This window comes from Crocodylus siamensis, chromosome 14 (assembly GCF_052110815.1).
Source record: "Crocodylus siamensis isolate JL-2025a chromosome 14, ASM5211081v1, whole genome shotgun sequence".
NCBI lineage: Eukaryota > Metazoa > Chordata > Crocodylia > Crocodylidae > Crocodylus > Crocodylus siamensis.
The window spans coordinates 26,758,373-26,782,239 of NC_143408.1; the positions used below are offsets into that span (position 1 = coordinate 26,758,373).

At 43.9% G+C, this 23,867-nt stretch overlaps 2 protein-coding genes across 3 annotated transcripts; both read left to right on the top strand.

Annotated features, from left to right (window-relative positions):
• The first annotated feature begins 3,731 nt into the window (after nt 1-3,731).
• Nucleotides 3,732-11,253, top strand: RBM7 (RNA binding motif protein 7). 2 transcript variants are annotated; one of them, XM_090027589.1, is made up of 5 exons: nt 3,732-3,912; nt 4,481-4,643; nt 6,467-6,569; nt 8,059-8,143; nt 8,995-11,253. In XM_090027589.1, exons 1-5 carry the CDS (start codon nt 3,817-3,819, stop codon nt 9,430-9,432), a joined length of 885 nt encoding a protein of 294 aa, XP_089883715.1. In that variant the 5' UTR covers nt 3,732-3,816; the 3' UTR covers nt 9,433-11,253. The 2 variants fall into 2 exon arrangements, with proteins under 2 accessions (XP_089883715.1, XP_089883714.1); XM_090027588.1 differs by having other exon boundaries at nt 3,733-3,912; nt 8,056-8,143; nt 8,995-11,252.
• Nucleotides 11,254-15,187: 3,934 nt separating this feature from the next.
• Nucleotides 15,188-23,578, top strand: REXO2 (RNA exonuclease 2). The gene is made up of 7 exons (XM_090027791.1): nt 15,188-15,326; nt 15,546-15,629; nt 16,883-16,960; nt 19,820-19,931; nt 20,697-20,805; nt 21,173-21,226; nt 23,157-23,578. Exons 1-7 carry the CDS (start codon nt 15,204-15,206, stop codon nt 23,284-23,286), a joined length of 690 nt encoding a protein of 229 aa, XP_089883917.1. The 5' UTR covers nt 15,188-15,203; the 3' UTR covers nt 23,287-23,578.
• The last annotated feature ends 289 nt before the right edge of the window (nt 23,579-23,867 follow it).

The following is a 23,867-nucleotide window of genomic DNA, read 5'->3' on the forward strand; positions in this document are numbered from 1 at the left end:
GATGATTCCAAAAATCAAACTACTTATCCCATTGCAATTCATGCAGTAGCAGTCCTGATGGTGTTTACGTGTTCAAAAATTCAATTGAAAATCGGTGCAATTATTATGTTAATCAGAAATATGAATCCAAAAATGGGACTGTGCAATGGAACTCGACTGGTAATAAGAGGATTACACCAAAATTTCCTAGATGCTGAAATAATTACAGGTACTAATATAAGAGAACACGTCATCATTCCTTGGATTGATTTGGCTTCATTAGACACACAACTACCTTTCATTCTGAAAAGGAGACAAACCTCCCGTAATAACCGTGTTTGCAATACCAATAAATAAATTGCAAGGACAAACGTTTGACTTGGCTGGACTCTGCTTACCAGAACCAGTGTTTTCCCACGGACAATTGTATGTGGCCCTAACGAGAACCAGGAATGAAAACAACTTAAGAATATGCATTTCACTGGTGGAAAACAAACAAGGAAATCTAAACAGTGACGAGAAAATATTCACTGAAAACATCGTCTTTAGGAAGATATTTGCTGTTAATTGATTCCTGCCACACCATCTGGGTGGCGAACCAAACAGTAAACAACCCAAAGGAAGATTGGGTCACCAATCCCAGGGGCACAGCGAGTCACAGAACGAGGAAGCAATCTGTATCTTTAAATGTTCAGCCTCCTTTATGTAAGTTTTACAGACATTTACTTTATTTAATACATAAAGTAAAATCTACACATTTGTTTGTTATTTGAAATTCCTCCATCATTCATAATGGGCAATTTGCTAGTATATCTATAAATGCTTACAGAACCCCCTCCCCAAGCTGCAGGAGGGGTCACCCACGTTAGGATCAAAAGCAAACTCGTGAGAAACTGCCAGTCACTTGGCTCTGCTTCCAGACTTGTACCTATTCGAAATGGGTAGCAGGCCAAACGTCTCTAGAGCAGAGCAAGAGTTACAAGGGTTGGTCAACGAGCCTTAGTTTCAGCTCACAGCATCACGACTGTTAAAAATGTGTTCCAACCGCTCTAAAGAAGAACTTTTCCAACTATTTCAGTCGGTCTAATGAAAGATCTCAGATTCACCCAAAGAACCTTGTCTGCCTATGCCCTTAGACCAACACAGCTACAGCCTACACCCTTGTAACCAGGCAATCTTTTAAAATAAACGATTTTCAAAGATAACTAAAAATAAAGGCATCAAAATATCTGTAAGTGGCACAGTGCCAACCAAAGCGTACTAAGACCATTTGAAAAAAAATTTCAGGTAGGGCTTCGGTTTGTAAGCAATAATATCTTACACAGAAGAAAACAGTCAGATAGTTTATAATTGTGTAGCCAAAACACTCCTTTAGCAATTTTCCATTATTTCTGAATAATAATTTAGCAGGCAAGTCATTTTTTGAATTTACTGAGGTATCTGTGTCCTTGCAGTATAACATGTTAGCCTTTTTCCTTCCAGGTGATTAAAACTTTATAGTTTAACTCGGCTTTAAAAGTTCACCCTTTGATAAGAGAAATGAGCTCCGGGATAGGAGCGTTTTCTGCTCGAGTTCTGCTTCATCAGAAAGATTTGGTGGATGGAGTAAGTTCCCATCTGCTCTTATTTTGCCGGATAGCTTTCTGCAGGACTGAGCTAAGACAGCAGCTGAGAATGGGCGCCTTCACAGGTTTTGGATGATGGTATTTCTATTTTGCTTTTGCTGTGGCTGCCGACATTGGCTCCGTTTCATTTTAGCTGCCATTCTCTTCCTAAAACGAAACACGTCCGAACAGATGCACGACACCACCCCACGGCCCTGAACACAGTTCTGTAAATCTCCATTAGGAATCATCAGAAATACGTTTTCGGAAATGGAAAATAAAGAACTAAAACCCACAACCTGCTTAGCCATTCAGTTGCTCTTCCTTCAAAGCCTACTTTAAAAAAACCCACTTATTTTACTCCCTCAAGATATTATTTCAGACAATAGCCTCAAACCAGCACATTTATTAAATACAGCAGTACCTTCACAAAAGCAAGGCAGGAATGCTTGCAAAACTGTACTTTAAGTTGCAACATGCTTATTTTCCTGCATAAGGCCACACAGAGCCTGGTTTTGTTTTATTTTGCTTATACTGGTTATTCGAGGGCCAACATATGCTAGGGTAATTTATTTTATTTAAATATTTATGCACCAGTATCCAGGAAACCTCAGAACCAGATCACAAATTGAGCTGGAATTCTAGGAATGACTCTTGCCTTAATTATTTTTAGGGAATGATGATTACAAGGCCCTCTAGTGCTGGAAAAAGCTTGAGCATTAAGAGAACGGGCTTAGGACTGGTCCACAGCAGGAAAATGTGCACTTGTTTCATGTAGCTTCCCTGCATCAGTAGAAAAAAAAAGAGACTTGTACTCATATATACAGTATGTGGAGTTCCTTATTTCCATATACACTGGGGAGCTGCCCTGCACTCCACTCCCTGATGAAGCTTCTGTCCTTGAAGCTAGCCTGGGATATGTGTAACCACAGTGAGGAGAAAATAACCAAACCTATGATAAATGGGTCCTTATTTCCTACAGCCCACAGCCCCACTGGATCTAAAAGCCGGGCAACAGGAAGCACATGGGGGTGTCTGATAAGTGTGGCAGTGTAACTGAAATTAAAAGAAGCTAGCTTTGTTTCTATGGTCCCTCGCTTTTAGGAAAACTCAAATCCCCCGAAAGCGAAGGTGGACCCCTACTACGTTGTTCCCGTGGTTCAGGTGCCCTGCAGCACCTTGCTGATCTTCGCCTCTTGGGGAGCAAAGCCTCTATTTTCATTTCTAAGCTGTGGTCTTCTCACTGCCCTGCGACTGATTTGCATCCCCTGGTCGTCCTCTCTCCATGACCCGCTGTCTGCAGGAAACCAGCCATGTCCCTTTCTTGTATAGCATGTAGTTATGTCCCTCCAGATCTCCCCTCACAGCTGAGTTCAGTCAAATTCATTTAGGTGTCAGCTGTGCATGGGCAGCACAAGTCCAAGAGAAAAGCAAACTCCCTCCTGTTCAGCCAGAAGTGATGACCCTGACCCGGCATGAATACTCCACACCCCTTAATTCTGCAGCAGGGCAGGCCACCTCCCCAGCTGCTCAAAGTCTCTTTTCCTCCCAGCTGCAGGAAGATAGCAGTGGTTCTTGACCTTTTCTAGACTTCAGGCACCCCTGGGCACACTCAAGGCCCCTCCTTGAGTATTGCTAAAGAGGCCCTTTGCAATGCACCCCCTTGCTTTGCAGTGACCCGCCTTTGCAATGCACTCCCTTGCTTTGCGGTAACCGCCTTTGCAATGCACCCCTTGCTTTGCGGTAACCGCCTTTGCAATGCACCCCCTTGCTTTGCAGTGACCCCCCTTTGCAATGCACCCCCTTGCTTTGCAGTGACCGCCTTTGCAATGCACCCCTTGCTTTGCAGTGACGCCGCTTTGCAATTCACCCCCTTGCTTTGCAGTGACCCCCCTTTGCGATGCACCCCTTGCTTTGCAGTGACCCCCCTTTGCGATGCACCCCTTGCTTTGCAGTAACCGCCTTTGCAATGCACCCCTTGCTTTGCAGGTGCCTGCAGCTGCCTTATGTTTGGGCTCCAGAGAAATCCTGCCAGCCCCAACGCTCGCAACAGCCGGGAAAGCCCTGGCGCGCCCTGCCACCCTCCAGCTCCTCTCCCGCCCGCGCAGTGCTCTGCGCAGGCGCACCCCTTGCACCTTATGACGTCGGTTGCCTCTTGTGCGCCTGCGCGGGGGAGGAGCGCGCGCCTGCGCAGTGCGCCGCCGAACTGGGCCCGGGCGGTGCGGCTGGAGACATGGGGGCGGCGGCGGCCGAGGCAGACCGGACCCTGTTCGTGGGTAACCTGGACCCGCGGGTCACCGAGGAGCTCGTCTTCGAGCTCTTCCACCAGGTAGTGGCTCCGCGGGGGAGGGGGACCTGATCCGGTCCGGTCCGGTCTGGTCCGGTGGCGCTTCCGGGTCCCCGCGCGTTGGTGCCTCACCCCCGGGGTCCGGCCTGCCCCCGCCGCCCGGCCCGAGGGTTCCGCCCCGCCCCCCGACTTGGGGGAAAGCAGGGGGAGCGGAAGGCAAGGCAGCAGACCAGGGTGGGTAGGGCAGCAGAAAGCAGAGTAGCAGACCCATGTGGGGAGGGAGCAGAAGGCAGAGCAGTGAATCAAGCAGGGAGTGGAAAGCAGAGCAGAGGGTTCAGCGGGGAGCAGAAAGCGGAGCGGCGGTTCTGGCGGGGAGGGCACGGGGCTTCGCTTGCAGCGTGATAAAATTCCCCCCGCATGCTGCATTTCGCTGCTGACGCGGTCTTCGCTGTGTGCTGGCTTCCGCGTGGCTCAATTTTTATTTATTTTATTTCCATTTCTTTGTAAGAACGAAAAGGGTGGGGTTTTTTCTACAGTTGCTCCAGGTTTTGTTGTTGGGGCTTTTTGTTTTTATTTTTGTTTAACATCTTTTGTTTTTTGATTTTTGCAGGCAGGTCCAGTAATTAAAGTTAAAATCCCTAAGGATAGAGATGGTAAACCCAAGCAGTTTGCATTTGTGAATTTCAAACACGAAGAATCTGTCCCTTATGGAATGAGCCTGCTTAACGGGATCAAACTTTTTGGAAGGCCTATCAAAATTCAGTTCCGATCAGGTATCCGTGAAATTAAACCCTCTAATTGCTCTAGACAAAGTGGAGTGCTTCTCATCTCCGACCTACTCGAAGTCTGATCGATGATTGGATTAGTCGCCGACATCGCACATGCTTTTTTTAAAAATCAAATTGTCACTCACTTGCCTAATGGTCAGTCGCTCTGTGCAACGAAGGTGTGAAGAGGCTCGTGCACAAGCTTTGCCATACTCTCCTTTTCCTTTAACTAGAGGATGGTCTCTTGGTTCTTTCTGGATGCAATCCCCGCTTGTTTTTACATTAGCGTTAACTTTGGTTTCTAGTTTTACCTTCTTTTTTTTTTTAACACTGCAAAATATGAGCAACAGCTGTGCCAAACCATGACTCGATTGCATTTAGATGTTTGGAGATCCTCCTCCTAAATTTTGTCTAGTCTAGAACTACCCCAAAGACAAACACCTGGAGGCTAACAAAAAATGTATGCCCCGGGTTATTTTAAACAAGGCCTGAAATGGCTCAGACTCAATTGACGGGGTATGTTTTTCACAAATGTGAAGTCTTCCTCACCCTTCTTCCTAATTGGCCAACAAGAGGATTGGCATCTCATAATAGCTTACTTGAAAGCCAGACAGCTACATGCAGATGAGGACAGGTAGAAAAGAGCTCATGAGTAAGGAGGGTGCAAGTTGGTGAAGACCAAGAATTTTATATTTCATTTTGTGTAGGGATAGTATGCCAAGGAAGTTTCAAGATAGAGAGGTCCCTATACCTGGATGAATTTTTCCTTACCAACAAATTTATTTTTACTTTCAAGTGAGTGTTCTACAACTGAGTCTGCAATGGAAAAATTGCTCTTTTATTTTCCTGGGGTCAAAAACAGAGTGAAAAGAAACAGCTGTCATTTTCCAAGGAGTGGCCTTGAGTCTGACCAGGGGAAGGAGGGAAATATGTTCTGTGACACCATAGTTTGGCAGTATAACTGTCAGGCTTCAGGGTAGCATTTTGGAGGCAAGGATGGGAGGAGAGGATGCAACTATATAAAGACTGTGGAAATGCCTACACTTTGTTAAGGAGAGCGATTGTGAAGCTTGAGAAAAGAATCGCTCAAGTAGTGAAATTCTTGAAAGTGATTGAAAGCTGGTTGCAACTTTAAATGCCAACACATTAAGCAACTTGTATTCTCTTGTTTGTTTGTTTGTTTTAGTTTTTTCCTGTGTGGTTGTGTCTGCAAGGTTTTGTACAGGATACCAGATGAGAGTGTTTAGCAAAAACATAGATACATATTTGTACTCGATGCCTGGGCTAAAACAATTGCATTCAGTGAATAGTTTGGAATCCGGTACTCTGCATGTTGAAGTTATGGCAGAGCTCCCTTTGGTCAATCATTCTTTTTCTGGTAGTGCCTTGCACAGCCCCAGTGCTGAGCTGGGAACTATACAGAGTAAGAACATCCCTCCTTGGGAGAATGCATAGGCTTCAAAAGGGGCAGGATTGAGCCAATAGTGAAATGAGTGGCCAAAAACAAGAGTAACATTTTCTTACAAGCAAAGGAGAGCCTGCTTAAGCTTTTGTGAATTATGCATGGGTTATCTGTCCCGTAGCTCCAAAAGCGTGTTCTGACCGATTGCAGTCAAATTAGATTGGCTGGCTGGAATGTTGCAGCTTGATTGCATCTTCACTACTGGGTATTCAAACAGTTGCAACACCTTGTTTTGGATTGTTTGTATGCCTTGGCGGATCACTGATGAAACTCCAAAGCCAATTAAGCAATGCCCGTTGTTTCCATCTTCAGGCAGGTTCACTTCTAATCCAGCGGTTTATCTCATGAAATATTTGCTTCTCTTCAGGGAGTAGTCATGCATCTCAGGATGGCAATTCATCTCATTCCCCACATGGAGCCGCTAACACGAGCCCATCCAGCACACCACATTCAACACCGAATATTAACAGGTAAGACAAATGTTGCAATTAACAGCAGGTGCTTTTCAGATCCTTTTATAGCCAACTTAATGTACGAGAACTACTATAAGTAGAATAACAGTTGTACTTTATTTCCAGTGTAAGCATCTCCACTGTCCATAGCCTCTCTACATCAAGTATAGTATTAGAAAACTACTGGAGAGAGACAGTAAAAAGTATCCTCCCCCAACACCTCCAGAAAACCAAATTAAATAATAAAAAAGGCTTATTCTGTACCTAACATATTCCATTCCAAGTTGCCACTTCACCAGGTGTCTTGGACCATAGAATTCGGAAATTTGCCCTGAGCCTTGAGGGCCCAGCATCATTTTTTCCTTCAAAATACCTATGGTCTTTTGTTGGCAGATGTGACTGAATGACCTGGTAAAACCTCGAGGAAAATGGCTAGGTTTATTCTGAGTGGCCCCGGGAATTCTTCAGTAGCAAGTAAAACAAAAATGTACTAAAATACTCAGCTGCAAAGCTGTATGTCTGGTCATCAGAAAAAGTGCCTGTTAACTGCACCACCATAAGAAACGCAATGCATTCCTTTTTGGATCTTTGTGTAGAGGCACATTTATAACTAGCCAGGGCTTTGTACTGCCTTGAAACGTAGTACAACAGAGTTAATAGCTGTGTTTTAATGTCATATCTGATCCATCAACTAATTACTTGCTAGCGTCTAACAGACGTCCAAAATGAAGTTTCAAGAGGTGGTTTTCCATAATGAAGTCAAGTCTTGAACAACAGACTCGTGTAGCAGTGTTAGTTCATTCTGACTTGTTTGGAGAGACTCTGGGTACATACTAGCTTGCAAGAGAAGCCCAGTGATGCTTTGTGCTTTTGAGAAATTCATTGGAAAAATGGAACTTTCTATTCCAGGTGCTTTGATGTGCCATCAGGTGATGAATTGTCTAACTAGTAATGTTGAGCAATGCTATGTTTTGTAAATTGTCAAAGTACCTAACATAGAGAGAACTGCTGCTTCACCTCATAAATAACCAGATATGGTCCAAATGAGACGGTAGCATTCTGAGCAACAATTCAGCCTTTGTTTCCATTTCTAACAAGAATTTGGAAGCATTTACGCTTATACAAATTCTTGGTAGCCCAACAACTGAAGGCCCAAAGCACTGGCAATTAGCAAGAGTGCTGAAGAAATGTCTTCCTGAAGACTAGTCACTTATTAAAGAAGTCATAGATGCTTTCAGATCCTACTCTTACTGCAGACTTCTCTTTCCTATCCTTGTGGCTAGCCATGATGCCATTTAAGAAACACCCATGCCAAGGAAACAAAGAAAGGATCTGGACAAAGTGCTGTCAAACATGCAAATTAAGCAAGACTAATATTTTTTGTTAAGTGTTTTTGCAATGCTAGTCGGCTAAAAAAGCACATTGCTAAGCTGCTGATACCCCTGTACCTTGCACTATGGTGGATTCAGATTACTTAAGACTAAAATTCCTAATCTTTCTTCAGCAGATATGATAGGAGCCCAGATAACATGCTAACAACTTCCGGACAGAGGTCTTTCTCATCTCCTGATAACCTTCAGAGACAAGCAGTGGTATGCTGTTCTTTTTTTCCTTTTTTTTTTTTTTTAAACTGCAATAGAGTCTGAAGTTGAGGTTACAAGCAAGTGGATAGATAATTTGTAGAAGAGCTTTCCTCTGTGTACTTGAGGCATCTTTAAATAGTAGGCAAATGTTAAATAAAGTTCACAGGAATACATCTCTGAAATGTTAATACAGCGTTTCAGTCGGTTTAGAGTACTGAAGTCTTTGAACCAAAGATTTCAGCTGGAGATAACAATGAACACTTCTAAACTTAACAGCTATTCTGTAAGTTTTCACAAGAGGCTCTGTTCAGGAGAGATGTGAACCAGGCTCAACAGAAGGACAAATGTAATGTGTTTGAATAAAACCACGAGCTTTGATACTTTTCCTGCTGTTTGAATATAAATGTCTGAAAACAAACACTCCTCGCTGTCCAAAATTAACTCGTGATGATTTTATTTTCTTTGAGTTCAAGTATAATCGGTTCAATCGAACTATACCTCAAAAAGAAATTGAAAGTTCCACTTTCCTCTTATCTTTTAACTTAGTCTATCAATTAAAGTTAAGCAATATTTCCTTTGTTCTCTATGAATCAAACTGCTGTATCACATTAAAGTCTCAGGCTGTGTGGCTGCCCTGAGTGCTAGTGCATACAATGCCAGGCATTTCCCCTGATATTTACCTCCCACGGCTATTGCAGACATTGAAAGAACCTGTCCCAGATCCTGCACCATGGAGCACTAAACTCTTCAGTCAATCATCCAGTCCCACCAGAAGCAAGTACTGATTCTGTAGCCTCAAATCAGCTGGGCTGCCTTCTTGATTAGTCTTTTTTTATTTTTTTATTTTTTTTTCATTTCAGATGAATAATGTTATATGGCAGCAGTCACAATATACTGGGAAGTATGGATCTCAGCATTCAGATCAGTCCAGTTTTGCCTCCTCAGGCTACCAGCAGAGTCATTCATACAGTCAGTCTTCAGGCTCACAAATGCAGTGGCGTTCAGACCCTGCGGCACTGCGCAAGAACCGGGCCAACTCCCATCCTTATCACACGGACAGCAGGCACTTGAACCGTGAGCAGCGATTTGGAGACCGTGGATCTGAACACCATTACAGAGGCAACAGGGACGAATACATCTACGAAGATAGGAGTTATGACCCGGGACCTGAGCATCACTACCGAGGAAACAGAGATGAGTATGGCTGTGAAGAAAGGAGTCGTGATGGCTGGAGCAGCGATTACGATAACAGAAGAGAGAGCTACAGAGATGGCAAATGGCGCCCATCTCGGCACTAGCAAATATTCAGTATGCTTTAAGGGACTCGATCTAGGGAAAATCAGGCTCTCCAGGTCTGATTGTTTTTAACTGAAAACAAGGATAGAGGAACATCACTAGTTACCTTTTTTAAAGTTTGTAGTTACTTCCAGTGTAATGAGAAAAAAAGTATTTTAATTATTGTATTAACCTTTCACCTCAGGGTTTTATGAAAAGAAATGTGCCACAAGTTTAAAAAAGAATCATTGTAGTTTGATAGAAGTGAACTGTACAGCTGGGTTGTATTATAAAGAAAATCTGTTTGTATTTTTGTAGTGCAGTTAAAAAGGGTAGTCTATGCAGCCAGTGTAGTAGTACTTCCTTTAAATTCCATGTAGTCTGACAAACCGTGGCACTTTAAATATTGAAGACAGTGTTTTGATACTGAGATGTTGCTTTATAATATTCATTGTATTGGAGCATTGCATTCAAAGAAATGCCCTGTAAAACTTGTGGTTAAAACACTCATTTTAATATGTATTTAAGGACTTTAATTATCCCACTTGTGCTTCTTCCGATGTATTTTTTTCGAACCCTTCCTCTGCAGTAGCTTGAAATTTCTGTTGACAAAACTAGCTTTATGGATTTGAAACCTCTCAGGAAATGGGTGCATCCCCTTGGGGAGAAAAAAAATAATCACTCAACATTTTAAAACATGCATGTACATTCAAGCTTTTGTTACACAATACACATCTTTGTTAATGATGTACAGATCCTGAAAAACCTATTCTGATGTATGCTCCTAATTTTTGTGGACTATTAATCGAGTTACCAGTTCAGGTGCTAAATAAATGTGGTCTGATTAACCTGAAAAAAACTTAAGTAAGTCTCTTTTTATGAATAGTAATAGAGAGGCTTTTAGTCGTGCAGAATTCTACCTGGTGGAACAGTGTTTGTTTGAATAACAGCACTCCATTCAAGTGCCTTCTTGACTTTTTGATACATGAATTCCTGCGTTTCATTTCAGCCAGTGAACTTTATATATGAAAGAATTCAATGGAAAGTTTCAAATGCTAGTGTAAAGCAGACAGTAAAAGAGAGTCCTCTCCTTTTGCCTTTGTCCCGCAAAAACCTACACAGAAAATAGCTTACTGGTGTTCTCAAGCCTGGTCTTAGATGTAGTTTCTGAAAGATTAATGCATATGTTCCACTAGAGCTTTTCTTAGTCATGTTCATGGTTTGCTGTCTTTTAGAAATGCAAGACGCAGGTCTTATCTGAAACAGTTGATCCTTCCACATGTAACAATATAAATGTCAGTTAAGATAACTAATGAAAAGGTGACTAAACCTGTTGGAAGCCTTGCTTAAGATTTGCATTATGACCTATTCAAATAAGTTAAAATGGGTGCTTTTTGCAGAACAGCAAACATGGGCTATGGTTGGAGACGTTCCAGGATTAAAGAAGGGCCATTGCTAAAGATCCCAGTCTAACTGAATGCCTCAGATTCAGGGTTCAATAATGGGATATGGAGACTAGTTCAAACCAACTAAACATCTCATTCCTTGGACATTGAGGGCAGAAAGCGGCAGTCTCCATAATAACACAAACTGAACGAAGCACCTGTTATCATTTATGATCAGAATTGATGCACTTGATAACTTTGATCAACTTGATAGTTTAAGTGTACTGCCATTGCCAGGCTTTGAGCTTACCTAGAATGACACAATAGTGGTTATTTAAGGTATAAAGCAAGATGTGAAAAGAACAAGAGGAAAGTACATTCAGTGCTGCAATGCTTTATTATTATTATGCTCTATTAATGCTAGAGGAACAATTAAAGCCAGCAGAGTATAAAATAAAGGACTTGATATGATGTGGCAACTAACTTTTTCTGTTAAAATAATTCATAAACTGTTGGTATAATTGCTAAGAGCATTAAACTATAAACTTTAAAATGTTATCCTTGTACGATAGTGAATTTGATTCCCCCATTTCCAAGCATTCTGATTTGTACTGTAATTTTTTTCCCCCTGTGTGTCCTTCGGACCCCTGGCAAAGCTGATAAAGTATCAGATTCTAATACGGTAATTCAAGCACAATAGTCAAATTAAAAGGACTTAATGGTCTCTTGAAATTAAAAAGCAGAGAATGAAATTTAAAACCAATGATTTTTTCCATGCTGTTTAATTCTAGAAAATTAAGCAGTTTCCATACTGGCTTGCTGTAGCTACTATTTGTCCCTAGATAAGTTGTTGTTAGGCACTATATTCAGAGCAAGTGGGATGAATTCAAAAAAGGGAGAAAGGAGGACCCAGGAAATTATAGGCCAGTTAGTCTTACCTCGGTTCTGGCTAAGCTTTTTGAGAGAATTATCCTGGCACATGTCCACGAGGGGCCAGCGGGGGAGATTATGCTTAGAGGCAACCAACACGGGTTCATTAGAGGCAGGTCCTGTCAGACCAACCTGGTGGCCTGCGGCCAGGTCACCAAATCCTTAGACGCAGAGGTAGCAGTGGACATCATCTTCCTGGACTTTCGGAAGGCCTTCGACACGGTCTCTCACCTCGTCTCGTTAAAAAACTGGGGGGCTGTGGTGTCAACACCCACACAATCAGATGTGTCGCCAACTGGCCGGAGGGCCGCACCCAGAGCGGGGTGGTGGATGGGTCACATTCGACCTGGAGGGACGTGGGCAGTGGGGTCCCCCAGGGCTCGGTCCTTGGGCCCACACTGTTCAACGTCTTCATCAGCGACTTGGACGAGGGGGTAAAAAGCACCTGCTCAGATTCACAGATGTGGGGGGATGTGGGCACGCTAGAATGGAGCAATAGGCTGCAATCAGACCTAGACAGGTTACGGGGGTGGGCAGATGAGAATAGGATGGGATTCAGCGCTGACAAGTGCAAAGTGATGCACCTGGGGAGGAAGAGCCAGCACCATACCTACAGGCTGGGGAACTCCCTTCTCGGCAGTGCAGAGGCAGAAAAAGGATCTTGGCATGGTTACTAATGCCAAAAAGAACATGGGCCGGCAGTGTGGGGACGCGGTCAGGAAGGCCAGCCGCACCTTGTCGTGCATCCACAGATGCATCTCGAGCAGGTCCAGGGGGGTGATCCTCCCCCTCTGTGCGGCACCGGTCAGGCCGCAGCTGGAGTACTGCGTCCAGTTCTGGGCGCCGCACTTCAGGAGGGATGTGGACAGCATGGAGAGGGCCCAGAGGAGGCCACTCGCATGGTCGGGGGCAGCAGGGCAGGCCCCACGAGGAGAGGCGACGGGACTTGAACCTGTTCAGCCTCCACAAGAGAAGGCTGGGGGGGATCTAGTGGCCTGTTACAAACTAGTCAGGGGGGATCAGCAGGCATTGGGGGAGTCCCCATTTCCCCGAGCACCGCCAGGAGTGACCAGGAATAGCGGTCACAAGCTGGCAGAGGGCAGGTTTAGGTTAGATATCAGGAGGCAACTTCACGGTCAGGGCGGCTAGGGGCTGGAACCAAGAGAAGTGGTGCTGGCTCCTACCCTGGGGGTCTTTAAGAGGAGGCTGGATGTACACCTTGCTGGGGTCGTTTGACTCCAGTACTCTTTGCTGCCATGGCAGGGGTTGGACTCGATGATCTATTCAGGTCCCTTTCGACCCGACCTACTGTGAAACTATGAATTTAATTTTAAACTGCGTGCGTTATGCAGAGGCCAGAAAATTACATCTTGTTTAAAACACATTGGATATTTGCTTCTCCATACAGTTTATGAGAATAATATAAACAGTTTCATAAACACAGGAAGAAAGCGCTCTTGTTTTCACAAGAAAATTAAATAAATCCTGGTGCAGTTTGACAAGACTGGGAGAAAACATGGGCAATATACAGGTGACTTTCTCCTGTGACTAATTCCTCTGAAGCCGGTCTAGTAATGTGTTAAGGGAGTCTATGGCACTTCTAAGCAATGGATCAGGTTTCCAGATGCTCTAGTATCTTTTTTATAGCAGTGTTTTTCATCCTGTGGTCTGTGGAGCCCGCAGACTGTATTTAAAGGGTCCATGAAAAATGACTATGATCAATCAAAAGTATGTGAATACCAACACTTACAATTCAAAGGTGTCTGCACCTCTGTTCAACATTTTTTAGGGGTCTACAAATGAAAAAAGGTTAAAAACCAATGTCTTTCTTACAGCATTGAAAACAGCATTCCTGATCATTGTCTAGTATTACTTTCTGGAATAAAAATACTTTAGAATTGGTATTCATGGCTAAATTGCATTTTATGCTCAAATAACTCAATTTCTATGGAAAATGGGACATGATTGATTTTTTTTTAAAAGTAAACTGAAAGACAATGACTCTTTTATTTTATGTCTTGATATTACTCTTAGTCAAATTCCAGCAATAGCCACAGGCAATAAGATTTACTGCCAAAAATGTTTTCCCATAAATCACATTTTAATAGACGCGGTCACATGCCAATTTCATATTAAATTCTCTCGGCTGTTTTTAGTCTGACACTTTATCTTTACCGATTTCCTTTAACTTGTGTTTTATTTTATATCCAGTTTCCTGTTTCACAGTCGAGAGGCCACTCCGCGATATTTCAAGAGCAGGAGCTAGTACCCTGTGTAAAATGCAGCCTTGAGACATCTCAGGAACCTGAATTATGGGTCGGCTACAACCCGGAACGCAGCTCCGCGTCCCGCCTTTGGCTGCTTCTCGGCATCTCCACATACAAGCTGCTTGCCCTTAAGCCTCGCACGCGGAAGTGGGCAAAAATCTCACGAAAGTGCATCAGCCACATGGAAACCCAGCTGGGATCAGACAGAAGTGCCGCTGTGCAGGTAGCAGCTGGGGTAGTCAGCCTCCAACAAAGTGATTCCACCACAGCTGGGGAAAGAACAGCGGGGAAAACGCGCATCATCAATGCTATATAGATCTATATTTCTACATCTATCTATCTATCTATATGTCTGTCTGTCCATCTCTATATACAGGCATATCTCAGAGAGATTGCAGGTTCGGTTCCAGACCGCTGCAATAAAGTGAATATCGCAATAAAGCGAGTCACACGGATTTTTTGGTTTCCCAGTGCATATAACAGTTATGTTTACACTATACTGTAGTCTATTAAGTAGATCAAAAGCATTATGTCTAAAAAAACAATGTACAGACCTTAATTAAAAAATACTTTATTGCCAAAAAATGCTAACCGATGGAAAAATGGCGCGGATAGACTTGCTCGACGCAGGGTTGCCACAAACCTTCAATTTGTAAGAAACGCAATATCTGCAAAGTGCAATAAAGCGAAGCGCAATAAAACGAGGTATGCCTGTATATCTATAAATTTATAGATTAATATAGATATATTTATCTCTATCTCTCTATATATGCATATATCTCTATTTATCTATCTAGAGCTCTATCTATCCATCTCTCTAGATAGATCAACCGATCTATCTATATAGATCTCTATAACTCTCTATATCTATCTGTATCTCTGTCTATATAGATATCTATATATAGATTATATATAGAGGTATATAGATACATCCATCTAATTTCTATAAGTATCTATTTATATCTATATACACACATAGCATTTAGATAGCATCAGTATAATATAATATAATATAATATACGATGTTAGGGGTCTAGATCATCATTTGCCCCGTGACCTAATCCCATTAAGACCCAGCGGGGTCCCCCCGCCCGTGCCGCGGTGACTACAGCTCCCAGCAGCCCGCGGGGCAAGCCCGACCCACCCCGCGGGGGGAGGCGCGGGGGCCGCTGGGAGCTGTAGTCCCGCGGCGGCGCTTGGCGACGTGTCGCGATGCGCGCGCTCGGCGGCCTGGGCGGGTGGCTGCGCGGAGCGGCGCGGGCGGTCATGGCGGAGGGCGGCGGCGCCGGCGGCGGCTCGGGCATGGGGCACAGGATGGTCTGGGTGGACCTGGAGGTGAGCGGGGGGCTGCTTGGGTGTGCGCGGGGGGGGCAGGTTCCGGGTGAGGCTGGGGTGCACCAGGCACCGCCACTGCCCTCCTGCGGGCAGGGCCCCGTCCAGACTCGCGGGGCGTGATGCCGGGCCCCGTCCAGAGTCACGACAGCGCGACACTGCGCCGGGGTGAACAGTGGCCCTCCTCTGCCCCGCCGGACTCCCCGTTGCCTCGTGTTGCAGATGACGGGTCTGGACATCGAGAAGGACAGCATCATCGAGATGGCGTGTCTCATCACCGACTCCGACCTGAACATCTTGGCTGAGGTAGGACCCGCTTGGCACCTCCCGGGCACGTGTCACGCGTGTCGCCTTGATCCACGCCGGGTGTTTCTGCTCTCGTTGCCGCCGGACCCAGACAGGCCCCGTGGAGCGGCGCAGCCCAGCGGGCAGCCGTTTATGGCGCACGTTTTTCGGTTCCGGTGTGCGTTACGTGCTGCGGTGACCGTCTTTAAACGGACTCGTTCACCCTTGGCCTAAAACGGGAAGATGACTCAAAGCCACGCAGAAGGGAGATGTGCCGAATCCTAGAAATTAATACAAATACTTGGTTTTTTCCCCCCTTATTTGCTGCAGAACACCAAGTTTATGTCAATGTTTTATTTTTTCTACAGGAAAAAAAAATGTTTCTAGACTTCAGTTGTTTGAAAACATTTAAATACTGCATCATGAGCTTTTTTTTCCTTTTTCCTCCAGCCACATAGGTAAAAGGAAGCTTTTCCAATTCTGCAGAAAGCTGTAAAAAAACTAAATATGTGTATGTGTGTGTATATGTATATATATAGTAGCTGTAGCATTGGGGCCCGTCATATTCTTTTCAGTACTGTAATTGTTGCCAGCTGCGGCTGCTTCAAATTTTTATTTAAGGGTGATTGTAACCAGGAAGATGACAGTGACATATGTCATGACCGTATCCACGTGGAGACGTGCTATCCTGTTGCACAGGAGAAATCGTAGCTTTTATACCGTGATGACAGGAACAAGGTTTTCTGGCAGCTAAGCCTTGCAGAATAGGCGCGATGTTGGGAGTGAAACTGGGGTTGCTCTCGGCTCATGTATCACGACTTGTTAAATAAGGTTCAGATGGAGAACCTGGTGAGATGATGCTTGGACAGACAAGGATGTGATGCGACTTCCACATTTCAGGCTGAATTATTATTCAGCGTTGAAGAACCGCCACAACCCCAGCAGTCTTCATATGTAAAACAGGGTGATGTCATGTCAAAAGGCCTTTTGGGAGTAAAAGCAGTCAGGTCGCTTGGAAGAGTATTTCAACTAAAAGCTGTAGTTCTAGCACTGGAAGTTTAATCCTAGTGAGACTCATTTCATGGCACATGAGACTGCTGAACTAAGCCACCTGGGGGCAAGAGTGGAACAACCTGAGGGTAGTTGTCTTGTAATTTTCTTTTTAAAGCTAGAGCCATCCATGCAAGACGCAGATTCTTGCTGTCTGATGTAAAACTAGAATAATTCTGCTGCTTAGACTTTGATTGCACCGCTTGTTTTTCTGTCATCCACAGGGCCCCAATCTGATTATAAATCAGCCAGACGAGCTGTTGGATGGCATGTCCGAGTGGTGTAAAGAGCATCACGGGAAGGTAATGGTTCTAGAGAAATAGCACCAGAATCGCTGCTTCCTTGTAACTGTGTGACCACCTTCATAGTCTTAATCTCAGGATTGTTTGAGCATTTCAGAGGGGGTGCCTATATGTGGAAGAGCTTAAAGTATAAATGGACAAAGCAGACAAAGGATGGGGGGAAAGGAAGTATCATTTCCATTTGACAGGCTGGGAAGGGAGGTACAAACAGACTGCATAGTTTCCCCAAGGTCTCGCACGAAGACCGCAGCAGAGCTTGGAGATGAATCCAGAAGTCCAGCGTCACAGTTTACCTTGTTAACTGCAGGCCTGCCCTGAAATGCGTTATGGCCAGCAACTTTGTTCAGCAGTAACCTGAAATAGGGCCGTTCAGTATTGTCTGGCCTGGAGACTTACCACAAAGGCAGATGGATGGAGAATGGGCTAGATGTTCCTCAGCTGCTGGTGGTTGGGAAATCTCAGGCAATAAAATGAAGCGGATGTGGGCCTCACCACTTGTGTTCAGCCTGAAACAAACTGACTGACATCTGGTCTGGTTCTCAGTGCTGAGGCTAATGCTAAGGGCTGGATCTATGCAAAAAATTTGCCACCATAAAGCTCATCCTCATGCCATTTGATGTTTAGGTGGCTGGGCCCTGGTGGGGAATCTAAGGCCCTGAATTAGATGCCTGAACCTTATGCTGTGCGAAGAGAGTCCAGTATGAAGTGTGTAAGAGAGAGCGGGGTGTCTCCCTTCGAGTCAGGATTCACAGCCCTGACTCCCTTGGTGCTAGGTGCCTGAGTTGCAGAGAAGTTGCTGCCTTGTAAAACAGGGTTGAAGGGAGAGGGAGTGGTGCTGTTCAGCTTGCCTGCAACTGTCTGCTGGATAAAGCATTCAACCAAGCCATGTGAGATGCTGGGGGCTGGCCGAATGCACATCTCTGCACTTTGCTGAGAGTGCCCTGACCACATGCAGCTGTGGTAGGGGCCAGCCTGAACCCCTCCCTTGAAATCTTTTATTAAGTATAAAACAGCATCATCAAGGTAGAGATCAAGGTTGCCTCTGAAAATGAGACCTGGGTTCTAGTTGCTCTCAAAGGACTTCTTACGTGGTTTTGATTGCTTACGTAACTGTTCAGTCTGGACCATAACATCCCGGGTTGCCCTCGTGTTAGGTATGAGTCGGTCACTTGGCTAGAGAGCCTTACGCTCAATTCTTGCCCCTTCATCCTCTCCTTATAACTGCCGCCGTGGTTGCATGGAGCCTGGTCCTGTGAGGGTGGTAGGTACATGCTGAGCATACACATGGGATCAGGCCAACAGAGCAGGGACATGGGGAAGCACCTAGCCAGAGGGTTGGGGATGAGAAAAGCACTGAGCAGCTCAGGTTTGACCCAACCAAGGCAATTCCGGACATGGGCAGAAGCAAAACCCATGTAGTAAAAACGTAGTCAGTAATGAGGTTAAACAGGGGTTTTGAGGATGGTGTACTTGGACCGAGGGGCCTGAGTTCTTTTGTGGATCTAGCCCTAATCGACTGAGGAAAACAGCATTGTGCCAATTTACGAGAAGCTGATATTTGGCTGGTTATTTTTCCCCATCCCCAAAGGCTGGAAACCTAATTTATTTTTCATTGAAAGCTTAAATTTTGCAGAAATAGATTATTTTAGCGCTCTCACTCACCAGGGAAAGCTTCTTCCTTGCCAATGGCAAGAAAGTGAATGGATTTTCCAAGCCCTGATCATGAATTTAAATTCAAGGTAGTTTTTGATTAAGCGATGAAGTTATAAAACACCCATAAATCCCTCTTGGGCATCTTTCTTTCTGTGGGAGAGATTAGTAGGAACTTGGGAAACAAAAAGGAAATCATAAAGTAGATCCTTTTTGAGTTTAGAATCCAAACACAGCTCTGCTTCTCAGGTGAATTGGAGATGGAAGCACAAGTCATCTCTGTTTGTGAAGAGCTACTTATTTTAATTGGCTAAAGAAAGATAAAATTACAGCACAGAGGAAAATACAAGCACACAATGAAATTTTTAAGCACCACTTGGGTCTACCAAGTAGTCTTTTGTAGCACAGCATGGAAATATGCAGCACAGCCAGATGGAAATAAATCTTTGGGGACCTCTTAAAGCAGATCTGAAAAGATGGATGTCATAGATTACCTCTTCTGTGTTTATTTGCAGTTTGGCAACTTAGAAATATCAATTTATATTTTTCAAGGTTGGATTAAAAAACAGTAACAAAAATCATCCCTGAGAGCAGTCTGCAGACACCTAGCTGTGCGTTGTGAAATCCTGAAAGCAGGGGTTATTGCCGAAATGCTTACAGACCATTAACTGCACTGATACCATCCAATAAATAATCCATTTTGTAAACTAGCAAGTGCCTCTTGTTAAATAGATACAATGCTATTTAAATGTTCTGCTGGAATACATACATTTATGTACATAAAGCTCTTTACAAAGGCCAAGTAACTGGGGGCTACTCGACCCCCCCCCCCCATCCCCCATAAAATAGCAGGTAGAAAAATATCATAGAGGTTTATCTGCTATGGTCCATGTTGGATGCATCTGTAGCAATAACGTACAGTGCCATACGCTATAAGCGGTCATCCCACGGAAGTCAGTGGGATTGCAGAGTAGGATTCTATTCAGCATTGAAATCTATCCTTAGCCACTACTGACATAGATAACAAAATGTTGAGATCTCCCAGAGTGCAATACAGGAGCTGAGTTGTATTTTTTTCCTTAATGCTGTAGGCTATATTGACATATAAATAACGTTGGGTTGGTAGATAGTTTGCTGTATAGACTTGCTACAAGTATTTTTTTAGTAGTGGTAAATATTTGACTTCTGTTGGATGGCTCTTTCTTGCAGTCGGGCCTTACTAAGGCTGTGAAGGAAAGTACAATTTCACTGCAGCAGGCAGAGTATGAATTTCTGTCCTTTGTACGACAGCAAACACCCCCTGGCCTCTGTCCTCTTGCAGGTAAAATATGTACTTATTTTTAATACTAATAACATCATCCCTCCTGCAGCTCCCAGCTGGGGTTCAGAAGGCCTGTTAACCTGCATGGCAGGGGTGCTTTCGCCTCCTCCTTCCTGCAGGCAAATTGAGTGTCATTTACTAAGAGAGAGTTCAGCATTGGGTGTCAAACCATCCATAAATTGCCTAAAGCAAGTACTGCATAGAAATTATGCAGGAATCTTAAATTTCTGTTAGCATTAATGCTTCATTGTATGGTTATGTTAGTACTGGCATAACTTACTGTTGATAGCAATTGGTGAATGCAGAATATAAACAGTATCCTGGCATAGGCACCTTCCCCACCCCCTCACTGATATGAATCAAACCAATGGCCAAAAGCTACGTTCTAAATGTCCTGTTACTCAGACACGTAGGGGTCAGAGTCATATGATCTGAATGAAATATGTTAATTGGAAGGCTTTTTTGCCCTTTGGTGAAAAACCTGGAGTTTGTATAACGTTTGGCGCTTTTATTGAGCCATCTATTTACAGCTACTGTGTCATGCAGAGAAAGTAATTGAGGAATTTAATGTAGAGTGATTATACGTTTGAAACTCACAGAACTGCTCCCTAATAAGCAAATCTGACAAAAACCTTTAAAATCATATTTACTAGAACACGAGACTTAGAAACCTTCCCCAGCTTGCCTAGCCTGTTTCTCGTTCAGATGTCATTTAATGTAGCTTTGTAGTGTCTTGAAAGAAATACCTGTTTTATGTCTTTCTAGGAAACTCTGTTCATGCAGATAAGAAATTCCTTGACAAATACATGCCTCAATTCATGAGGCATCTTCATTATAGGATTATTGATGTGAGCACCGTCAAGGAACTTTGCAGGTAAATACTACACAAAGTTAAATGGGTGTAAGGAGATCTGAGGAGATCCGTAAAGTGGGATTAATTTAGTCTTCTAAAACAAAGGAAGAGGGTTATTTAGGAAGAAGACTGGACGCTGATTTAGCTTGTTTCATTACGTCACTCGCACCACACACAAAGTACTGCAGTCTGTTTCACGAATTGCATGTAAAGGAGGCATTTCGCTTTTGCAGATTATGTTATTTTGATGCTTGCTTGAAGTTGTGACTTTTCTGCATACCGATCCAACCCAAATTATTGCATCCATTTTTAGCAAACCCAGTGAGGCACCCGGGTATATATTTAAAATTTAATTTATAGCCTTAAAATTAATTTCTTCCATACACAGACGCTGGTACCCAGAGGACTATGAATTTGCACCAAAGAAGGCAGCTTCTCACAGGTGAGGCTTCACTTTTGCCTTTATAACAGAACATCAGTCCCGCTTAAAAAGGATGATGCACTTTCATCTCAAAGTGTCGAAAGCCGAACCATTTCATTATCCATCAGTGACTCTCCCGCGTTTCTGCTCAAGCCAACCCAGATGCAGCGTCTCTCAGCACTTTGGTCTCGTAGTGATAATTAGTGAAAGCCAGCTTAGCAATGCTCTGCTCATCTCTGTTGGAGCAGATGTGTTGCTGGAGGGCCACTGGTAGAGGGAATTGGGTCTTTGCTTGACTCTGCTGAAGCCAATGCCCAGGGACTTAAATGAAGAACAGGATTAGTCCCCTTGCGTTTCTGTGTAGAGTGCTTAGCACTGAGGCTTCAGTCCCTACAGGGGCTCTGCGTGCTACTGGAAGAGAGCGCAGTTGTTTAGTTTGCATGTTTCATAAGAAAAGATTTTGAAATCAGAGCTTGTCTGACTGATTGCTGGTGCTGAACACAGTGGAATAAATAAACCTCCACTGTTTTAACTCCTTCACACCAAGAAACTAAGCCATTGTAGTTTAGCACAGACAGGAGCACTACTGTTCTAAAATCGCCTCTGGGACCCTAACCGACTGGCAGGGACGCTCATGTTCATTCCTGTTCCAGTGTAACAACATTCCTTCACGTGAGGGTGGTGAGGAGGTGTGGCTACTTGCAAAGGGATGCAAGAAAGTAGAAGTAATCCTTACCCCTTCTCTTAGCTGCATGACACACTACCTGGGTAAGATGAAAAGGCCAAGGGAGCAGCCTGCATCAGAGCCTGGAGCCTCACACGTCACAGAAGACAGGTTTACCTGTCGCGGCTGATGTTAGAAGCTTTTGTGTATTCAAGTATAATGGAGGGGAGGAAGGCTAGGTGACGTCTGGCTATTGCTGAGGTTTACTGGTTGAGGACAGGCCTGGTTTGGTGCACTTTTGGGAAGCATTTGTTGAAACGAAACCTTCTGATCAAGGAGTGATTAGCTGATGGAGTCCTGAATTCAGGAAGTGCAGTACTTAACTATGGTTTTTGACATTTTTGGTGGCAGAAATCTACATCCTGGTGTGATTTCCCCCCCCCCCGATCTTCAGTGCATACTGTTCTTGACATCTGTCCTTTTAAAAAAAATTACTTGTATTGCAATAACCCAGGGGCACTAGCTGAAGTCAGGGTCTGTTTACACTGTTCACGTAGTTAGTTTATGCATAAATGCATAGTTACTGTGGCTGTCCTGAGGACCTCACATAACATGGGAAGAGAAACAAAGCACAGTGAGATGAAATGACTTGGCCAAGGGCACACTTAGCAGATAATTTGCTAAATCATAGAAAATGAGGGTTGAAGGGACCTCAGGAGGTCACATCTAGTCCAACCCCCTGCTCCAAACAGGACCAGCCCCAGTATATCCCAGACAGGACTTTGTCTATCAGGACTTTGTCTACCTGGGTCTTAAAAACCTCTAGGGATGGAGATTCGACCACCTCTCTGGGCAGCCTGTCCTGATAATTTATTACCCTCCTAGTTTTTCATAATAGCTAACCTAAAACTTTGCTTGCTGCAATTTGAATCAGGAACTGGACCAATTTTTCATCCAGTGTTTTGTGTCTCAGGATAATACTGACGTTTGTTTTACTTCTCAAAGCTCTGGAACCTGTTGGCTTGAAAACACTTGTATCTCACCCGGTGGCACTGGCTAATAAGTCATATGTTACTTCCTCGCACACCAGCCCTGCTGAACCTTTATTGCTTCCTGCAATCCGCATCTAGTGAAGACTGGTTTATTACTGATAGATTTGTGCTCCATATATTTCAGAGTTTTATTTCTTACAGTCTGGAATTTGAGAAAATGCATTAGAAGCCAGATTTAGCCCTGTGTGTACGTGTGTGTGCGCGCATTTTGAAACCCTGTTTAATTTTCTTCCAGAGCCCTTGATGACATCAGGGAAAGCATCAAAGAACTTCAGTTCTACAGAGATAGCATTTTCAAGAGGAAAACTGATGAAAAGAAAAGAAAACTAATAGAAAATGGAGAAAGCGATAAAGCTGCAAGCTGATTTCTCATCTTGCAATGCCATCCCATAGATGCATCTCCTAGTGCTTTTCTGTTCGCCATTCTTCTGGAAAACAGCTTCTTTCAGTTACCTTGTTTCTTAACAGTTGTCAAAACGGACGGAAGTCTGAACTGCTGCTGCTTTTCTGTTTGAGCTGTGAATCTGTACATTTAAGTCTCAGCAGCTCCTTTGTTTGTATGTACCAGGTAAATTCTGCTGTTTGATACTTCTCTTTATCTGGTTTTAGACGCACTCTTTTGTTACCAAATAAAACCAGTTCTGTTGAAAGAAGAAATTGTCAGGCTTTCTCTTTTCTTTAACAGCAGCATTAGCCAGAAACTTCTCAGCATAATGGTCTTCTTCACAAAAGTGAACCAGCCTTCCTTAGTTTGTAAAATAAAATGCTCTAAGTAACGGATGGCAGTCTACAGCAGTCATATTGGTGCAAGTGTAAAAAGAAATCCCTTCACACAACACACTTTTCCGTTTAAAGCTAGGCTGAGCTTGTACATCATTTGGTGTAGTCTAATAAGCAGTAGGACTGTGGAATTTATTACATTTGCTATCATGCGTACCTCCCATGC